We start from the raw sequence: 19,670 nt of genomic DNA, 5'->3' as shown, positions 1-19,670 counted from the left end.
TTTCTAAGTGCCAGCATGCTTATCTGCCTGGAAGGTCCACTGAGACTGCACTCTATGAGCTGACAACAGCTCTGGATAGTGCAGTAAATGGACAAGAAGTAGATCTCGCTGCTTTCCTTGACATAGAGGGAGCTTTTGATAAAGTCCCCACTGAGACTATTAAGAACTCTCTCGCACACAATGGAATTGATCCCATGATATGTACCTGGGTTAATAGTCTGCTAACAACCTGTATGGCAAAAGCTTGCATGCTGGGCAAAACTATGATGGTGGGTAACTGCCGTGGCTGCCCATAAGGGGGTGTTCTCTTCCCTCTGCTTTGGTGCCTGGTGGTTGATGAACTTCTGGAAAGAATTCGTCGTAAAGGTCTGCATTGCATTGGCTATGCAGACGACATAACCCTTGTTATAAGGGGCAAGTTCCATGATACTGTTACAAATCTCATGAGGTCTGCCCTTAAGGAAATTGAAAAGTTGTGTTTGGAGGCAGGTCTTACGGTCAATTCGAATAAGACCGATTTGGTTCCCTTCACTCGAAAACGTCTCAAAGACTTGTAGATAATTGAGTTCTTTGGTTCTCCTCTTGCCTACTCTGGTGAAGTCAAGTACCTGGATGAGATCTTTGACAAAACTTTGACATGGAATCTTCACCTTAAGCTAATTACCGATAAGGCCAGGAGAATCTTTTGGTCTTGCAGGCGTGCCATTGGTAATAATTGGGGTTTTTCTCCAAAAATCGCTCACTGGGTTTATACTAGAGTAATTGTACCTAAGGTTACGTATGGGGCAATTGCCTGATGGGGTAAAACCTGTACCATAATGGCTGAGGGTTGCCTCACTAAAGTACAAAGGATGGTTACTATTGCAATTACTAGTGCCATGAGAACTATTCCTTCCGATAGCCTTGAGCTCCTTCTTAGACATCTTCCGCTACATAAGCAAGAGGAAATAGAGGCAATTCTGTGCGCGTACCGCCTCAAGCTCATGGGTCTCTGGAAGTCCCTTCATTACCTGTCTCTGTACGATAAATTGTATGCAAAGAATAGTAAGCATCCTTACTTTATGATGCCTTCTGACTGGCTGTTAAAACAATTCAGCTTTAATGCCAATTCTAACATTGTGTTTCCGTCCAGAAAGCAATGGAAGGATGTACAGTATATCATTGGCAAAGCGCACGAAATCTGGTTTACAGATGGTTCCAAGACTGCATCTGGAACTGGTTCTGGTGCATACTGCAGCAGCAATAACACAAATCTGTGCTTCTCATTAGGGAAGCTTGCTACTGTCTACCAGGCAGAAACTTCAGCCATATTGGCTTGTGTAAATAACTGCCTAGAACGAGGCATAAGCGGGAAGGTTATCAGAATATTCTCTGATAGCCAAGCTGCGTTGAAAATTCTCAATCGAGACTGCTCCTCTACCAAAACTGTTTGGGAGTGCCATAATGCACTAGTAAGACTAGCTGGCAGTAATAGGGTTTCCCTTTACTGAGTTCCTGTTCACCGTGACATTGTGGGTAACGAATTGGCAGATCAGTTAGCTAAGCAGGGATCCAATGCACCATATATGGGACCCGAGCCTGTCCTCTGCCTGCCCTACAATGCAGTAAGGGCTACTGCAAAGAACCTTCTTATGGATGAATGAGTACTTTGGATACCACTATGTAGATCCCTGGGAACTGCCTAGAATTTCGATTAGGCAACTGCTGAAATTTATTTCTGTTACTGGGTTCCTTTAGTAGTCTAAGCTGGGATAGTACAATAGACTTGAGGTCTCAGTGCTCACGCTAGTTTCAAGCACCCCCCTTTTCACTTCATACTTCAAGGAGGACAAACCCGATTCTCTTTGAGGATCACATGCCAAAAATGCAATAGGCTTCGTAGCAAAAATAGACTTAGGAAGGCTTTTGGTCTTCTTACTAGTCTTTTTATACCTTAAAGTGGCACCTTGCTATAATGGGTGTCAGTAATGATCCAATTTGCAGAGGTTACCTCTTTAAGGAGGAAACTATTACTCACACTCTGTGTGATTGTGAAGTGTTTTTTGATATTCTTTATGATATTCCTATTAGGTGTTTGCTGAATTTTGCTTCAGCTACTGGTCTGTTTTAAGACTTCTGTTTGGGGACTAGTACAATCGACCTCTCGTCGCAGTGCTTGTTCGGTTGAGCCCTCTTTTTATTCATTTAATTTCATGGTATTTGGGTTTGAGCACCTGCACTAAGAACACTGATATCTTTTCCAATGACACTACAGTTGGAGAAAACTGGCTTTCAAAAACCAGCCCACCCATTGCATGTATTGTTTCCTTAATGTTGTATTTGAACCGAACTCTGTACGGTTTGTTGAATGTCGCAAAACTACCAGTACTCATACTACAATATCAGGGGTGCCCACCTGGGGGGGGGGGGGTGCATGGCGCATACTATGCTATTAAATTTTTTAGTGAGAATTGTTTTGAGGGGTATTTTTTCCTTTTTTAAGAGGGGTTCTTGCTTTGCGGGGCGGGGGGAGTCTTCACAACATTTAGGGGTGAGGAGTACACCCTTGCTTTTTTTCAGGGGTAGGTATCCCTGATAATAACAATTAAATGCATTTTAATGCACAAAATTACTTTACATAAAACATAGTGCATTTTTCTAATATTTCATATCAAAAAACACTTATAATTATGTGTTAACTGATTTTTTTATGTAAAGAACATTTCTGTTAAACTTGTATCACTTTTCAGTTTTTTTTTCTGGAAATTTTTTATACAGTGAAGCACCATTTATATGTTTATCTTTTATATGTTTTTATCAATTATACGTTTTTAAAATTAGTCCCTAAAGAGTCTAATACACATTAACGTATACCTATTGCATGTTTTTTCATTGATACGCTTTTTTTCATGCAGTCCCTTCAAGAATGCATAAATCGTGCTTCACGGTAGTTACAAGTATGTGCTAAAAAATTTTCAATAACATTAAGTCAAAATTTATTTAGTGCAAAAATGACTTAACATACAAAATTTTCAGGTGCACTGATTTGGATTTTTACAACTAGATTAATTTTAGCTTACATAAATCAGAAGAGAAAATGTGCATAGACTTACAAGAAAAACGTAATTTTAGTGCATTAGGAGGCAGATCCATAGGTATGTCATGGGCTACAGCATGCTTCTTGTATTCTGGAGGCCTTTGTTTCTTGCAGTTGGAAGGATTTTCATCAACAACTAAGTTGTCATCATCTGAGTCCACAAAATCATACACTGATTCTTTTTTCACTGGGCTGTTCTCTTCTTTACTATTAAAAAAAAAAAATCCACATGAAAAATATATAAAATACGAAAACTGAACAATAATAATACCCATCACAGTTTCCACTTTACACAAGGTAGAAATCAGCACCAGGATGAAAGTGGTCAAGAAATTAGGAAAACTATGTGTGTGGCACTTTTAATTTCCAGATTCTGAATACACTTTGTTTGTTAAAAAGATATTTTTTTGCTTGTTATCCTGTACCTTAAAATATTTCTATTGTTGCACTTACGTAACTCATGATGTTTCTATACTTAAAGATTGCACAAAGATACACACAGCTAGAAGGCAGAGACAAATTTACTTACTTTACAATTAGGAATTATTAATGCAGAATTAGATTGATAATTTTCTACTATAACATTATGTATATTGCTTAAAAAAATAACTAAAATAATTACCATATATTTGCGATGCCAAAAGGTACTGCATTTGACCTGCTTAATATTGCACCACTTTTTAATGAATGGTCAAGGAAAACAGGTGACTTCAAATCCAAATTCATTTGATCAAAAATCATCTTTGACTCTTGCAAGCGTAGCTGCATTTCAGAGTTTTGAGACTGAAAATCAAAACCTTCATAAAAGGGATCTGACCCTTGCAGCATTTTTGGCTTCAGAGAAAACTTGGAGACCAAATCCAGGTTCTTTTCAGACTCGGTTGGAACCTAGAAAAACAATAAAAATTGAAGCACAAGAAAAACTATTACTAATCATCGTGAAAAACTTAAATCCATAAACATTGCTCCATTGTCAATAATCTATTAGAGTTATATCAAAATTAAAAATATGAATGATTCAAATCAGGGCTGTGTAACTCGCACTTGTTTTTTCTTCAGCCCTGTAACAGCATTTTACCTATTTGTAACAGCATTTTACCCTAGCATTTTCAAATTTGTATCACCTAACCCACAGGTTGTTTTTTGGGATTTAAAAAGCACATTTTTTATTTTTTCACCATTTTAATCAATTTTTTCATTATGAAGAACTACTAGAATCAGCCTTCTTTTTTCTGTGCTTCTAGTGTGCATAACTAACTGCAACAGGAAAAGAACTAACTTCCTACTATAAGTTCAACACCGACTTTTTTGGGCTTGAAATGACGAAAACAGCACTTTTTGAACCATGAATTGGCCATGGAAAGTTTATAATCAGGCTTAACTTAATTTGTTTCTCTTTACGAGCAAATAAAAGTTCAGCTTCACAATAAGCAGTGTTTGATCTTTCTACTAATTGAAATAAACTTACTAGAGCATTTAGAAAAAAGGATCAAAAAATGCCAAATTTAACTCATCTGCATAGCAAAAAAATAGCTATATCTCATGAATAAAATTTTTCCAAAAAAAAAAAAAAAAATATATATATATATAACAGTTTAGGGGTGTAGAATATTGGTACATGCTACCAAATTTCATCAAATTAAAAATTGGTGCGGCATGGCCCGTTTTTTGATTTAATATGGAATGACCCCTACCTTATACACAAAAAAATATTAAACATGCAGATTGAAACATTAAATTGAGATTTTAGTGTATAAAGAAAATAAAAACAAAAATATAAAAGCAGTAATACTTGTTTTATGAATTTTTTTGCAGGTTTAGGTATAATTTCTTTTTGTCTCTTCTGCCGTAAAGGGGGTTTTCTTGATGCAATAGCAGGATTTTTTGTGCTTGCATATTTCTGAAAGAGAAAAAGATTGCATATTACTGGTCATATATTTTCTCTACAAAAATATTTCTACATGTTTTGTAATATTTCAAATAGCATAATGATACTTTTTAGTTAGTGTTATGCTAAAATTGTAACAGGTGAAATTTGAAACTTAAGAGTAAACTGCGCTGACAATTATGACACTGCATGATGTTTTTATGTATTTTTTCTTCTTAGAAAATCACCGGTAGATAGTTTTAAAACAAAAAATTAAAAAATGCCAAAAGTATCCAGATCAACATTTTTAGTGAGTTCCTTAAGCAAATCCCGGGTTGGGCATGGCCGACTTTGCCATCCACCCCTTCAGCAGGTTGATAAAATGAGTGCCAAATGTGCTTGGGAACTAAACCCTGGGAGTTCCCCATTCGGCTGCCCACCAAACCGGAACATCTGCCTTGCCCCCCGGAGCCCTAGTCCAGGAAAACTGAGATGCGCAAAGTGGGCGTTGGCCCTCATGGACTGTTGTGCCACTGGGTTTTGTTCCATAAGTAAAATTGTTCTGTTTCAACTAACAGTCACATTATATATGACTACACAGCACATCTTGTTTTCCATAAGTCATTTTCAAACATTGGTATTTCTTTACATTGATTGTACAGATTGCGTCAAGGCTAGGATCAAACCATTTTAGGTATTGCCTGAAATCCTTAGGATTCCTGTACTCCATATAACTGATTTTTTTGGCTCATTACTTGAATAAGCATGATATTTAATGCATATGATAGCAGACCTTATTTTCCAAAAGCCATTTTCAAACATTTAAATTTTTTTACATTGATTGTACAGATTGCATCAAGGCTTGGATAAAACTGTTTTAGTTATTGTCTGAAATCCTTAAGAATCCCATACTCCATACAACTGATATTTTTTAAAGCTCATGGTTAAAAACTATGACAAACTCAACCATGGTATATCAAGAAACAGACTTCCCCACATATTGGTACCATCTTCACCACAGAATTCAATTATTTTCTCCACTTTATATCTTATTGTACAGATATACAACATTACATTGAATGGCTCAAAAGCAGTTATGATGTAATGCAGTGTGCAGGTAAAGGGCAGTAACTGCAAATGTTTCATTTTTTTTTGCATTTTTGTCATCTATTGTATGCTAGCTTTATTGTGCACACTTGCTTATTTGGCTTTCGCTGAAAAAAAAAAGGCGAGAAAGAAGGTCTAATTCCAAGATTTCCCTATGGTTAATATTGAATCCAACACACATTTCTTCAAATGTCCTGAAAACTCATTTCTGCAGATACTGCAGTTTACTTGCATATGGCAGCATATTCAAAATTCAATAGGTATAAATAAAATTAAAAAAAAAAAAAGACATCATTTTTCTTTCCATACAAAAACTGTAATAAAACATACCTCAGCAATTCTTACTTCCCTCTGAAGATCTTTTATAAGCTTTGTAACATTTATCCCCGGAGGTACATCATCATGCTTATGATTCTACAAATGGAAAAAGAATACAAATTATTTGAAAAGACAATACTTTCTAACATTTACAGCTTTAATTTAATAATTAACATTCAGAGCTTAAAACAGATTGAAAGTACTTAACTTCTTCAAATTTAGAGGGCAATACTTTATCAAAACTTGTTTGTAAATTGAACATTCTTAATATAAGACCTAAAAACGTTAACATCTCACAAAATTGCACTCAAATGATAGAAAGAACGTTGAAATTAAATTAAAAAACCTGACCACTGACTATCTCATCACATATTATAATTAACTTTCCAGGCCAGAAAAAATATAAAGTTCAAATATATTAATTTTTTTTAAAGATAACATGGGAAAACAATGAAAACGAAAGATTATTACAGTTATACTAAGTTTTGCTAGTCACAAAAGCAGAATCATGAGAAAAAATTAAAAATCCATTAAAAGCCTTGATTTTAAGTACTAAAAACTACAAGTATTTTATTCATTAACAAATACAAAATGGCAACATATAAACATTTCAAATCACTGAGCTCTATCTTCTTTAACAATGCAATTGTTACCAATCACAGGAATGAAGGTTAAAAATTATATTTAAAATTTAGTTTAAAAGGTTACATAATTCCGGTTCTATTTTACTTGGAAATTGCAAATAAATTCTACCTAATGCAGGGAAATTAGCTCCATCTTTTGGTACAAATATTTTAGGTGTGCACATTAGTTTTTACTACCAGAGTTGTAAAAAGTGCTACTCTTTGTGGTTTTCAATTAATTACTCCAGTAATTAAAGTCAAATATGAAACCTAGCTAAGAACACTCTCGATCGAGACGCATTTCAAACAAAAAAATAATTATCAAAATTGGTGCATCTGTTTAAGAGCTACGGTTCCACAGACATGTTATACTTCTAATCCCCCTTCCTTGCTGCGTATGGAGTTAATAAAATAAAATGAACACTCGAACAAAGTGTCTACCAGATATGTAGCAAATCAAAGAGTAATATACTAAAGGTATCACTATAAAGGTAAAAAATTAGTTTTAGACATAGTACAAATAAGCCAAATGCTTTCTATAAAACAAAAATAATTCATTTTTCATTTGTGTGAGTTTTTCTCAGATTTAACCAAACTTTTAAGCTATTTTTACAGTCTGACATGCAGGTTACTAATATTTACTTGCAATTATATATCACACATTTAACATACTCACTTGGCTGTCAGAACTCCAGATTTTTAAGACTGACACTAATGCCTTTGCACCTGTTACTAAATAACTTAGTTCTCTTTTGCTGACGTTATTATCTATTAAAAAAAGCAGGTAGTTAAAATCTCAGTGATACACAAACTGCCAGTTTAAACAACGATTATAATTTCATATTGTAGTAATGTTTAGGACAGATCTTAAAATTAATGTTGCACACATGAATATAAAACAAGCAGATACTTATTAATATTATTTTTTTAATGCTGAAGCATGGCAAATGTAGATAGTCACCATAATCTAAAATATTTTGCTTTTGTTACTATTATTATTATAATTTACAGCACAGTTTAAAGAAAAACTGAAGCCTTAATAAGAAGTCTTTCTGAGTGGCTGGTTTTATTATACAGTAGGCTCCTTATTATTTGAATGATTTTGGAGGCACGGGTACCAGATAGTAAAAATCCTGAGTAACCTGTCGATCAGAAAGATTTAAAATCGGAGGGGGAAAAAAATGCTTTTTCTACAAAACTAAAGGCTCATACAAAAAGTGAAAATGTGTACGGTTGACTGGGCGTGCATACAGGTTTTCTTCTTTTGGATACAAATGCTACAGTTCCAGTTCATGGAAAAATCTAATTCTTAGAAAGAGCACGTTTAGAACTTAGAAATTGCACGTTTATATCTGTGATTTTTTCATTCCTTTTCAATTAGGATTTATATACATATTTTGAAATAAATTGGAATACACTAGTTAAGGTCCCACTTGCTTTGCTATGGTCCTATTAGAAACTTGCAATGGTCATGCTAGCTGAACACAATTATTTTCAGGAAATACACAAAAAAGTATTTGACAGAAAAAAACTTATTTTTCTTACAATATAATCAAATTTAGTTATTTGACCAACCTATTTGAGCAGTGTTAAAATTAAAAAATGTATAACTAACAAATCGCTTTTGAAAAGCATAAATACATTTTTTGAAATACATAAATAAAATAAGTAGAACTCTTTTTACTGCTGCATTTTTATTTATCATTTGCAAAACTTGGCTTATGTTTAATCATCAATTCTAATCAACAAATTTGAATAAGAATGGACAAAAAGTTAATTATGGTCACATTGAAAGATGCTAGTTTAAGAATCCACTAATGGTGTTCCGGGAATATAGATTACACACCCCCTTGATATTAACAATACAAGGCAAACCTACCCATTTCTGGTAACTGTTTTTTCTGTATTTTATACACTAAAGAGCGTAAACACAACAAAGAAAAAGTTCCCATCTGGCTCTTTTAAACACAACAGCAGCAGTCTTTTCCTAATTAAATATGGTTGTCCCGAGATGCTTGCCGATAAACGTGAACAACCCATTCATCGTTAATCGGGTGTTTACTGACTTGCAAATACAGAGAAACCTGTGTATGTTGACCACTTGCGGTACACTACTTTAGTGGTCAACTTTAGCAGGTGGTCAGCCTAGAGGTTGAATTATATGATAAGATCCAATTCTGTGCCTGAAAATAGTGGTCAACTTAGACAGGTGGTCAACTTACAAGGGTAGTCAACATTACTTTTTTCACTGTATATGTAACTAAATGCAATTGCTCTTAGAAAATCTTGAAAATAAAAACAGCTTTTTTTTTTTTTAGTGTATGACTTTAAAAAATCATTATTTATTGTTTTTCTTTCTTATGTAAAATTTTCTAATACATCCTTGACTAAATATTGAACAAATGATTTACCAAAAAGATGCAACATTATAAGTAATAAAAAATTAAAAACAAGCATGGAAAAAACTATGGATCATAGAAATTAGTTGCTTAAAGCTAAAATACCTGGGAAAAAAAATAATAATAACAATACTAATAAAAAATAATAAATAAATGAGATCATTACCTTTGAGTTGTTCTAGAATGTGAGGTGCTGCAAACCAATGAACAGTTTCAAATGTTGGAAATTTATACTTTTCTGGAGTATTAATTCTTTTTTCCATTTCATGAATGCTGCAAACATTGATAGAAAATGCCCATTACACACCACATTAACAATGAATCACTAAATGCAAATGTAAAGACTCAAGGAATTGACTTACTGAAGCTGCAGGGGTATGTTTAAGCTTTGCAGAAAATTCCCACCAAACACAAGAGAATCTACAGGTGTAAGAACAGCATGAATCCAGCCAGTAGGAATAAAGAGAGTTTGGCCATGCGTCAACAGCAGTTGATAACAAACATCAACTTGATCGCCAAAAAATGTTTCACTTTGATTTGAAGATGCCATCCAATGTTCATAAAGAGCCAGATTAGCAGGTGTAGGCTGAATTAGAAAAAACATTTTTTCTCCCTGCAAAGCAAATTTCATTAAATTAGATCCAAAGTAGTTTTGACTCAAAGCTAATTTGGCAGGACGCTGCGCAGCCATTTTATATCTTTTTAGCTTTCAGCCCCCCCCCCCCTCCCTCAGGTAATTTCACATCCTGAGTGACCGAATTTAGAAAAGAGAAGAGGGCTTAGAAACCAATTGGTTCCAGGTGAATGAAAACTTTTTCGCGAATACAATAATTCCTTTACTATTTAAAAGGAAGTAAAAAGAACAGCTCTAACTTAAACGCAATCAGTTATAATAAAAGTGTGTGCTGTACTTTTTGTACTGTCTGTCGCTTACTGTAAATAAATTCTTTAACATTTTAACAACACAAAATTAAATCATAATGTCAGCAGTTGAGGTTTTAGTTCTAGGGCTGAGACTAAAATTGGAAAACAGTCTAATTTTTTGAGTGTTTTTTCAAATGCTTGAGATTTTATTTACAACAGAACTTTATTGAAGTTGAAATTAAAGTCACTTATTTTTTGTTGAAAATAAAAATACCTTCACAGGGGTCAATCCAGGTTTTTATTTTTAGGTCTGTATTTTGCAAAAAAAAAAGTATTTTTTTTTTTTTTTTGTGAATTTCCTTAATTTTTGTAAAAAAGAACTATTTTTAGGTATTTTTTTTTTATTTGGGTAGTATCCCACACATTATTTTGGGAAAAAAAGTTCGTCACAGCATAGAGAATTTTTGACAATCAGTTTTAATATGAAATCTTTGGCTCTAAATATTTTGCTGGGAATGATTCAGAAGCTGCACTTTTATTTCTCTATTATTATTATTATTTCTTCTTTCACAAAATAAAAGATTTATTTATTTTGTGAAAAAATTTATCTAATCTTATAATTTCTCCAGATTAAAAAAATAAACCACTTAAATACACTTCACAACTTATTCAACACAATTTATTGAAATCAATTTTGCAACTAAAATCAAGTTTCTCAAATTCCCATGCTTTTGTCAATTTCTTCTAGACAACAAAAAAAGTTACAAAAATATCAATTGTACATAATAAAAAATAACATTGCTGATTAGAATTTGCTAGTTATTATAAATTCTAAAATTAACCTTCTACTAAAGATTCTTATTTCAATATCGAGTTGCATAAAACCAGCTTGTATTTTACAGTTGTACAATAGGGTGCAACGAAAAAAAGTTTTTGATTTTCAATTTGTCGTAGTGCGGAAAAGTTGCCTTTTCATGCAAACAAGATGTAAAAAAAATATGGAAAATATTGAAGCAAGTCAAGGTGCCACAAAGAGCATAAAGTTTTGAAAAATTGCAATTTTTGCTACATTTTAAATTTTTTTAAAAAAAATTTCAAGTTTATCTTTATGCTTCAAATGCTGTCGAAAAGCAATTTTTATGCTCAACAGGTCACACAATAACTGTTTTTTGTTGTTCGGATTATGTCTTGAGGTGCCGCAGAGCAAAGTAAGTTTCGCAAAGACGCACTTTTTGCCGAAGGCACTGGCATCTAGGAGCTTGTGTCATTGCAGCAGCGGATGTTTAAATGGGGCGGGGCTGGTCAGCAGTAATTTGTGTGAGTGGGGCCAAGCTCAGATCAAGTGTCAATTTATTTCTCGAGTTAAGTTAGTGAGTAACGTAAAATTTCGTTACTTGGTAAGATACTTCATTGTTGTGAGTTGCAATGGCTCAGTCTAAACAAGTGCAGACGAGACAAACGTAAGAATGTCCCATTTTTGGAATCTTTAGCGATTTCAACGAAGTTTTACTACCTACTTACGAATATATAATGAAATGCTACTGTTTTATTAGACACGGCCTAAATTGTGCGGCTGGAAAAGATCTTTCTGTAAGTAAAATATATATGACTTTTTAGTTTCCAGAATAGATTACATTTGATCAAGAGCTTCTTTGAGACAACAGGAATAGAAGCCTAAAGGATTCTTAGATTGTAAAACAAAAGAAGCAAAGGAATTTAAAGACAAAATAGGTCAACAGCTGGAAACCTGTTCTAATCTTCCTGTGGTTTCTCCCTTACGTATTGAAAATAACCTTCTTTTTGAGAACATACAGGACATAAGTATCGATCACAAATATGTATTGGATATGTGTGTCACTATATCAAGTGGGACTTGCTCACTAGATTTATCTTCAAGGAACCTGGGAAAACATCCCCACTCCAGATTACTTACATTTGCAAACTGTATATTTCGATTGTACGTGGCAGCTAAAAATCCGACTGAAAATCTCAAAACTCTGACTCAGTACATTGTCAAAGTGTAGTAAAGTATAGTTTCCTTTATATGGGCGTGGCATTTTGCTAAAATTGTTTGAAACAAATAATAATACTGAAATATATTAATAGTAATAATAATTCATTCATACATTTTCAAGAAAGGATCCATTTCTTTTACGGATCAAGTGGGCAATGCATATGCTCCTGCGTGGTTTAACATCAAGTTAAAACCTTCTCGTACTTACGTTTCTAAACATTTATTTGAAAGTATCTTACATTCACGATATCTCTTTCATGATTTTAAGAACATAATAGACCGGGTTATAAAAAGAAATGGATATTTTGATGCAACATTAAATCTCCATTTGGCTATGTTATGCAAAGAGCGTAAAAATGTAAGAGAACTTGGATTACGACGTGTGTTGAATGCAAGAACACAAAGTAGAGGCTGGGTTAAGAAGTTTAAAGTTCAACAAATAATTTTTGCTGCCAAAGATTACATCGCTTTGATCTCATGGGGTGAAAATGAAATAACCGAATCCCCCTTGGTAAAACATTTGTCTAGTTAATCGCTCAAAGTGAAACTTGTAACCCCTAAGCGGTTCTTAAAAAGTAGGTTCAGTCGCAGGAGATGAAAAATCGACTCAAGAGTTATTAGGTACAAAAAAAAAAAAAAAAACACTTTAATGTGTCAAAGAAGTAGACACAAACATCACACAGGTTTAACCATTCATTTAAAATCATTAAGAATACTTTAAATGGTAAAAATGGAATAGTTAAAGTCTTTTAAAGTATACTAGTGATACCCGCACGGCTTTGCACGTTGTAGAAAAATTAAAAAGTCATTTGGTTTGCTTGTATATTTACAAATAATGTAAGAAGAATTTCTCGCCAATTGGCTTGCCCGTGTTACGGTTCCACGTTATGACAACTTGGTAATTTACTCGCCCATCTTATAATTTTGCTCGGGTAAATGTGATTAAAATTGGAATAGAAAAAGAACAAAATCGAATTTTCGAAAAATCGCTTTGAGGTGCACACTCTTCATGCTACAAACTAACTTTGTGCCAAATTTCATGAAAATCGGCCGAACGGTCTAGGCGCTATGCGCGTCATAGAGATCCAGACAATGATCTAGATCTCCAGACAGACTCTCAGCTTTATTATTAGTAAAGATTATGATTTTTTTTAAAACTGTATTTTGTAATTAGTATTTTTTTCCTAATGTAATGCTTAAAAATGTATTTACAGTCATATTTCGTGCCGTTATATACAGTAGGAAAGCATAAAAAGGAATTTCATTGTTAAATGGAAATTTCGGTTATTATCAAACTTTAAGCTCGTTGCGGCACCTAAAGATGTTGTAGTAAAGCAATTAAATTTCTTCTGCTTCTTTTAAAACTTAAATGACAACTTTTCTCCCCTACGGCAAATCAAAAAAAAAGAAAAAAAAATTTAAGGTCATTTTTGTTCCACCCTATTGTACAATTAGCAGTGTTGCTAATTGTTGGAAGACAATGAATACGAAGCTGAAGAAAAAGGTGAAATCTAAATATTGAACTAGTTGTAGAAATGCATTTTATTAAAATGCCCTCCGTCGGCAAAATTTGAAATACTTTTTTCTGTTTGCTCTAATTCTTATCCCTTCATTACATTTACACAAAATTTCTGAGCAATAGTTTAGTCACTAGACAACTTAAAAGTAGGGTTGCTTGCTTAATTATGGCCAACCTGTACAATACAGAAATAAAATCTTACATATTTTTATAAGAATGATCGATACTTACACGCAGCACATGATACCAGACAGATGTACCACCAAAATCAATATGAAAGTCAGTGTAGCTATCTTGAGCACTCATAAGGCAATATTTCATGACTTGGGGACAAAAACGGCCATGAGTTTCAGAATTCTTTGGCCAATAGTTTTCAACCCAGCTCAACTTTTGAACTATAGTAGGTGGTTTCACTAATTCAGCCAAACTGAAAAAAGAAACAGCAGATTATGGTAAGATTAAAAAATCGAATTTGAACAAAATAATTTTTGTACTGCTGCATAATGTAAATTTTTTCCAATTGGAATGTTTTAAATCCTAACTGATAGATACTCATAAAATTTGTAATGACATGATTATTAGAAAGTACCTTGTTTTTGAAAATTCCAAACTAATGACATTGTACACTTTACTGCGAACTGGACAGTTAAAATATTCCACCCACTCTGACATTGGCATACGAATATTTTCTTGCCTTGCTACGTCAATTACATCCAAAGGAAAACTAGGCCCTAAATGAGAAAAAGGTGAATTTAAAAAAAGAAAAAGTAACAATCACATCTACAGCAATGTATTACAAAGACAACTTTAGGCAAAACAGAATGCTGAACAACAGAATAAAATAAACGAAGATATACTACCGGCAAAAAACAAAATAGTATGCACTGTTCTGTGCATTAGTCCATTTTGTGTCATCTCCCAAAATCTTTCTAAGAGAGATCCGGAAGCCTGACATTGCAAGAAATTTTGTACTGACGGTATATGAACCCAGAGACCAACAAAATATTTTATATATTAGGAGCTAGGAAAAAACTCTACTAGCAAGACAAATTATCTCTGAGTTTATAGGAAAATTCGGTGCAATATGGCTTATGAAAGATTCTTGCTCTGAAAGTGCTAGCTTTCCCGGGAGCAGAAACAGCGCTACATGAGTCATAGATTCCTGCAAAAGTCTGCAGACTAGTTCTTAGCGGTGAGGGGGACACACAAAAATCTTAAGTTACAGATAATGAAGATCTGTACAATGTTTTCTGAGATATGATCTATGGGTAGCATGCTTTTTTTTTTTTGGGGGCATTTCTTTTTTAAACATTCTCGGAGCCGATTTACATTTTGCAATTAATCTAAGTCTATTTATCTCAGACTATTTCTTGATTTTTCATCTGCGTTTCAGACTACTTTTCATCACTTAATCGCACCTTTCAGTGGCGCGCTTTAGGTTTTACCACACGAAAGGTCCGCGTAACAGCCCCCATATGGCTGGTCGTTCCAGACTACTAAAAAAAAAATCTGTCACTGGGCTAGCAGCCAAGATATTTTTTTGTCAATTGCCAGAATGACCAGGTGGCCAGAATTTATAAGACTCTATATGCTTATATGAATGTATATATATATATATGTGTATATATCTCAATGACATGACCTACCTGTCTATTTAAGTATCTATTCCTCAACACACACATTGACTTGATTCAGTCATAAGTGCTATTTGCTGAAGAACTTAAAAAAATTTGTCCTCTAGAAAAGGGTTTTCAAGTCCATGTGAACAAGGTCTCGCTGTTTTTATTTTGAGCAATAAAATATAATTTAACTTTTTTCTTTAAAAGGGGTAAAATTGCGTAAAATAAAAATTAAAGGGACTGCAGTTACATTCATGTGTCATTTCTCCAAACTACTCTTGAAGTAAAGACATTACTAGAACATAAACTATGAAATGTTATGTCCCTAAATGAATAATTCAAAAGAAAATTTACTCACTCATTCAAACAGAAAAGTAACTACAGCAATAATGTATTAAAATTTATTCTTACCTACATAATCCATGACATCACTCACAGTAAATGTATCACATGGCATTTGGATACCCAGTCCAACCTTAGAATCTACTAATATAGGGTAGTTAAAACCATTCTGAATCAAGTACGGTAAAGAAAGCTGCGGCCCACGCAAATGGATGATGACATCATCAGCACTAAAAAAATTCATAATAAATTATGTTAGGCATATTAAATTACTGAAAATTAAGCATTGAAAATAGTACATGTGTTTCTATGGCACATTTCATTTTGTCGTTTTACATAAAAATAAAATTTCATAAAAATAGGAGACAAAACGTAATCAAGTAAACATTGAATTTGAAAATTATAATGTATGGGAGTCATTCCATGTCAAGTGACCTAGGGGTCCCCACTCAACCATCTCCAATTTGGATGAAATTTTATAGAGGAGTAGAGATGCCCTTGAAACTAATCTATGCAAATTTTCAGCCTCCTAGATCCAAATCCTGAGGATCTAGGATCTCCGAAAAATGTGATCCGATGGCGGATTAGCTTTTTGTGCCAAATTGCAGGGTTTACATCAAGTTTACAGGAAATTTTATAACACTGGAAGCCTGAAATTTTAGGCGCTTCAAGTATGTTTGACCGTTTGTATATTCAAGTATTTTTGTCAATTTGACCTAGTTAGATTTTGTGTAGCATGAAGCGTGAACTTGTGAAAAAGCGAGATGGGAAATTTTTTTCCTGGATTTTAAGTTGTCATAAAATTTGAACAAAAATAATTCAAAAGCTCGTACAGCGTGTTTCCATTGTAAAAATGTTTGTTTTTAATGGGTTACAGTTACAGAGCTAAAATATCTATTTTCAAAAAGATATTGTGATTCAAAGTGGCTATCAAAACCGTTCAAGTGAAAAATAGCCTATTTTCAAAGCGCTATAGCTCAAGTTTGTCACCTTGCATATTCTTTTTGTTTATACTATTAGAGAGAACACATTTTTTCCTTCCAAAATAGGTCTTTTCTTCGATGGTGTTCTTTCGAATAAGGATAAAAAACGAGCTTGAAATTATATCTGTCGTAACGAATTGCCATGTTCAATCTCAGATTATGGGATATTTTATAACACTGGAAACCTGAAATTTTATGAGCTTAAAGTACTTTTGGTTGTCAATACATTCTAGTATTTTTGTGAATTTGGGTTTATTAACTTTTATGTAGCAAGTTTGCAAAGTCTTGACAAAACCCAGCAGAGAAACTTTTTTTTCTGGATTTTAGAATGTCATAAATTCTGAACAAAAATAATTCAAATGCTCGAACTTTGTAATTCTATTGTCAATATGCATGTTTTTAATGGGTTATACTTGCAGAGCATAAATATTGATTTTCTAAAAGATATTGGCATCCAAAGTGGCTATCAAAATAGTTCATTTGAAGAATAGCCTGTTTTTAATGCCCTGTAGCTCAAGTTTGTCACCTTGCATCTTCTTTTCGTTGGTACCATGAGAAAGAACATTTTTTCCTATAAAAATAAATTTTCTTTCTGATGGTGTTCTTTCAGACAAGCGGGAAAAAATGAGCCTCAAATACTATTTGTCGTTAGCGAGAAAATCTCGTTCTACAATAAATAAAGAATGGTGAATGCCGTGGACAACCGGCTTATAGGGATTATGCAACTGTTATAAGTCAGGAATAGTTTTTTTATTAATCATTTAAAAAGATACTTTGCAAATGAAATATGATAAAAAAAGAAAACTATCTTGTTCTGTCTAATGTATCATTCTGCTTCCTGAACAAAATACTTTTCTGATTCTAACATATTTAAGTTGCAAAAGAACTTTTTAAATGATTAATAAAAAACTATTTCTGACTAATAAGAGTTGCAAAATCCCTATAAGGACGATTTTAAAAATTAGGTCAGTTGACGTGGAATGACTCATAGGTGAAAACCTTTAGTAGATAACTTCTTCAAGTTGAATAAAATGTTCACATTTATAAGACCTTGATTGTAAATAAATATGTTAATAGTGAAATTTCTCTGGAGCGACCACTGTCTGTTCTTGAAAGGAATGTTTGTCAATGCCTTAAAAAAATTTTTTTTTTCCAAACATACATTTTACCACTGTAATACATTTGCATTAATGCATTTTCTTTCATAAAGCAATATGTAAAGTTTCTTAACTTTTTTTTTCTTCTTTTATTTCTGAGTTATTCACAGACTTCCAAAATGTATGTGATGCCGATAAAGTAACTTATTTTAATAAGAATATTTTCATACATTCTCCTTGATGCAAGGCTGTGGAGTCAGAGGGAAAATGAGACTCTAGCAATTTCAAAGTCTTTGACTCCGCAAGTACTGGCAGAGTTGTGAACTTAGAGGAAAAATGACTGACACTTGGAACTCTAAACCTTTGACTCCCGACTCTACAGCCCTGTTCGCATGACAATAGTTTCTGGAATGTTTATTAAAAATTTACATCTTGAGCAAAAAAGCATTGTATGGGTTTAAAAGATCTGTCATAGAACAGCTTAATTAGTATTTTAACATGTAGTTTTTGCATGAGAAAAAGTATTTAGACACATCCAGACATATGAGAAACATATGGTTTGATTCGTTCACATTTGACTAAAAATAAAATTATTTTTTAAATATTGTATAACTTTACTGAACATTTAAGCGAAAAGATGTTCTTACTTCTTAAAATGCCTGGATCGTAACTCTTTAACAAACACCGGAGTTCCGGATTGCACAGCCTATTAAAAAACAATTTATCTTGCAATGTTTTTGAATTGGAACATGAATAAGAAAGCATGAATACATTTTATAAATTATGCCATCATCAAGATACTGAACTTACAAATTTTAATGGAAAATCTTAATTTTTTAATGTACCTGATAAATAAAATTATTATAACCATAAGTAAACAGATATGATGCTTAATTTGCAACTCAGACACTTGAAAATACCATAGAACCCACAAATTCGTACATTGTTAGTACGAATTGATCGATTTGATGGATTTTTTTTTTTTTTTAATTTGAGGAGAGATAGTCAACTTCCCATAACATTAATTTAAAGCAAGACCAAGTTATGTCGTTGATTAAGTGCCCTTTTTTTGGCAATGCAACTTTTGAATAAATTTTCTCAATAGAGAAAAAATTGATTCAAAAGTTGTACAGAAATTAGACTTTATAATAACAAAGTAAACATGTTTACTGTTTATGAGTTTCATATAAAGGTGATTTTCAGTAAGTATGTTTTATTACTTTTATCATTCTCCGGATAATCCAGATTTTCATTATTCCATATTGAGTCGTATCCTAATTAATCCGAATCATCGGGGGCCTACTGTACCTATACCTTTTTATACATACGTACTAGAGACGTACCGAGTACTCGGTAACTACTCGGTACTCAGCCAATTTGCCGAGTATTCGGTACTCGGCCAAATTCTGATCAGATACTTGGCCAATACCGAGTAGTTGCAAAAAATTGAATATTGTCCAAGACAGATACTAAAATTTATAAAAAAAAAGAGCAAGCATTATATTCTGCAATCATTTACAAAAAAAATTTATAAGTCAAATTTAAATTTCGAGAATAATGAAGTTTGTTATGCTTCAATGGAATAAATCTTTATTTTAATGTCCCCAAAGTTAAAAAAAACTTATTTGTTAAAAATTATGCAAAAAAGGTAAGTTTAGAAATTATGGAATTTTTATATTAAAAATGGATTTTTGCTACAAACGAAAATTAGTTATAAAAAATATAAAAATACCTTTGCTTAAAAAATAAAAGGAAATAAAACAACGTTAAAAGCACAGTGCAGGAACACTGCAGACACGTGTTTTGGCGTTACAAGGAATTCCTTTTTCAATGCACAAAATG

At 33.0% G+C, this 19,670-nt stretch overlaps 1 protein-coding gene across 1 annotated transcript in view; it reads right to left on the bottom strand.

Annotated features, from left to right (window-relative positions):
- The window catches only part of LOC129220846 (histone lysine demethylase PHF8-like), a 37,722-nt gene that overhangs the window by 12,449 nt on the left and 5,603 nt on the right, over positions 1-19,670 (bottom strand). The window contains exons 2-12 of the mRNA XM_054855277.1: positions 18,476-18,534; positions 15,818-15,978; positions 14,377-14,518; positions 14,019-14,214; positions 9,753-10,003; positions 9,557-9,663; positions 7,668-7,759; positions 6,381-6,464; positions 4,869-4,976; positions 3,699-3,964; positions 3,093-3,283 (exon numbers count right to left, since the gene is read on the bottom strand). Coding sequence (XP_054711252.1) covers positions 3,093-3,283; positions 3,699-3,964; positions 4,869-4,976; positions 6,381-6,464; positions 7,668-7,759; positions 9,557-9,663; positions 9,753-10,003; positions 14,019-14,214; positions 14,377-14,518; positions 15,818-15,978; positions 18,476-18,534 — 1,657 coding nt within the window. The remainder of the gene's footprint in view (positions 1-3,092; positions 3,284-3,698; positions 3,965-4,868; positions 4,977-6,380; positions 6,465-7,667; positions 7,760-9,556; positions 9,664-9,752; positions 10,004-14,018; positions 14,215-14,376; positions 14,519-15,817; positions 15,979-18,475; positions 18,535-19,670) is intronic.

The sequence above is a fragment of the Uloborus diversus genome, chromosome 4, assembly GCF_026930045.1.
Source record: "Uloborus diversus isolate 005 chromosome 4, Udiv.v.3.1, whole genome shotgun sequence".
NCBI lineage: Eukaryota > Metazoa > Arthropoda > Arachnida > Araneae > Uloboridae > Uloborus > Uloborus diversus.
Note: the sequence above shows the minus strand (reverse complement) of the source record. Positions and strands in the feature narration are given on the sequence as shown.